This window comes from Cyprinodon variegatus, unplaced genomic scaffold (assembly GCF_000732505.1).
Source record: "Cyprinodon variegatus isolate N-32 unplaced genomic scaffold, C_variegatus-1.0 Scaffold1672, whole genome shotgun sequence".
Classification (NCBI taxonomy): domain Eukaryota; kingdom Metazoa; phylum Chordata; class Actinopteri; order Cyprinodontiformes; family Cyprinodontidae; genus Cyprinodon; species Cyprinodon variegatus.
In genome coordinates, this window is record NW_015152125.1 from 96,171 (window position 1) to 97,365 (window position 1,195).

General features: G+C 45.4%; 1 protein-coding gene across 1 annotated transcript in view; it reads left to right on the forward strand.

Annotated features, from left to right (window-relative positions):
* LOC107104265 (rap guanine nucleotide exchange factor 1-like) overlaps positions 1–1,195 on the forward strand; it is a 25,972-nt gene that overhangs the window by 14,104 nt on the left and 10,673 nt on the right. The window contains 1 exon segment of the mRNA XM_015404234.1: positions 105–225. Coding sequence (XP_015259720.1) covers positions 105–225 — 121 coding nt within the window.

Below are 1,195 nucleotides of genomic sequence, written 5' to 3' on the forward strand. Positions count from 1 at the left end.
GTGGGAACCGGTCCATGGGTGGGAACCAGTCTGTGGGTGGGAACCATCGCTCAGGGACCTGGTTGGATCATCCAGAGACTAACTGGTCCCTCTTTCTGTTTCAGTCCTCCTGCTCTGCCTCCTAAGAAGCGTCAGACACCACTGGCCCCTGTCCCCGCCCACTGCAGGGTTGCCATAGTTACACCAATGATACGGGAGCCAGAAGAGGATTCGGTGGAGGAGCAGGTATGATTTCATCTACAGAGCTTTAACGTGTCTGACTGTGTTACTGCTTTAAGCTCCTGTCACACATTGCCAATTTTTCCAGCGTCTGCCTGACGTCCCAGAATCTTCTAAACGCTGCCATAGGCTGACCTTTCTATGGATGTTCTCTATTCTGGGCGTAAACATGGAGTATTCATAACGAGTCCAGAACTTCTGTCCAACGACAGCCTAACTTATGCATGATTCAGAGTTTCAGTGTGATTCAAGGTGATTCAGCGTGCTTAAGCATGATTCAACGTGTTTTAGCCTGATTCAGTGTATTTCAGCGCAATTCAGCGTGTTTCAGCGTAATTCAACGTGTTTTATCCTGATTCAGTGTGTTTCAGCGTGATTCAGCGTATTTTAGCGTGTTTCAGTGTGTTTCAGCGTAATTCAACGTGTTTTAGCCTGATTCAGTGTATTTCAGCGCAATTCAGCGTGTTTCAGCGTAATTCAACGTGTTTTAGCCTGATTCAGTGTGTTTCAGCGTGATTCAGCGTATTTTAGCGTGTTTCAGTGTGTTTCAGCGTAATTCAACGTGTTTTAGCCTAATTCAGTGTGTTTCAGCGTGATTCAGCGTATTTCAGCGTGTTTCAGTGTGTTTCAGCGTGCTTAAGCATGATTTACCATGTTTTAGCCTGATTCAGTGTGTTTCAGCATGATTCAGCATGATTCAGCGTGTTTCAGTGTGATTCAGTGTTTAAGTGTGTTTCAGCGTGATTCAGCGTGTTTCAGCATGATTCAGCGTGATTCAAAGTGTTTCAGTGTTTCAGCCTGTTTCAGCTTGATTCAGTGTGATTCAGTGTTTCAGTGTGGTTCAGTGTTTCAGCGTGATTCAGTGTTTCAGCGTGGTTCAGTGTTTCAGCGTGATTCAGTGTTTCAGCGTGATTCAGTGTTTCAGTGTGGTTCAGTGTTTCAGCGTGATTCAGTGTTTCAGCGTGGTTCAGTGTTT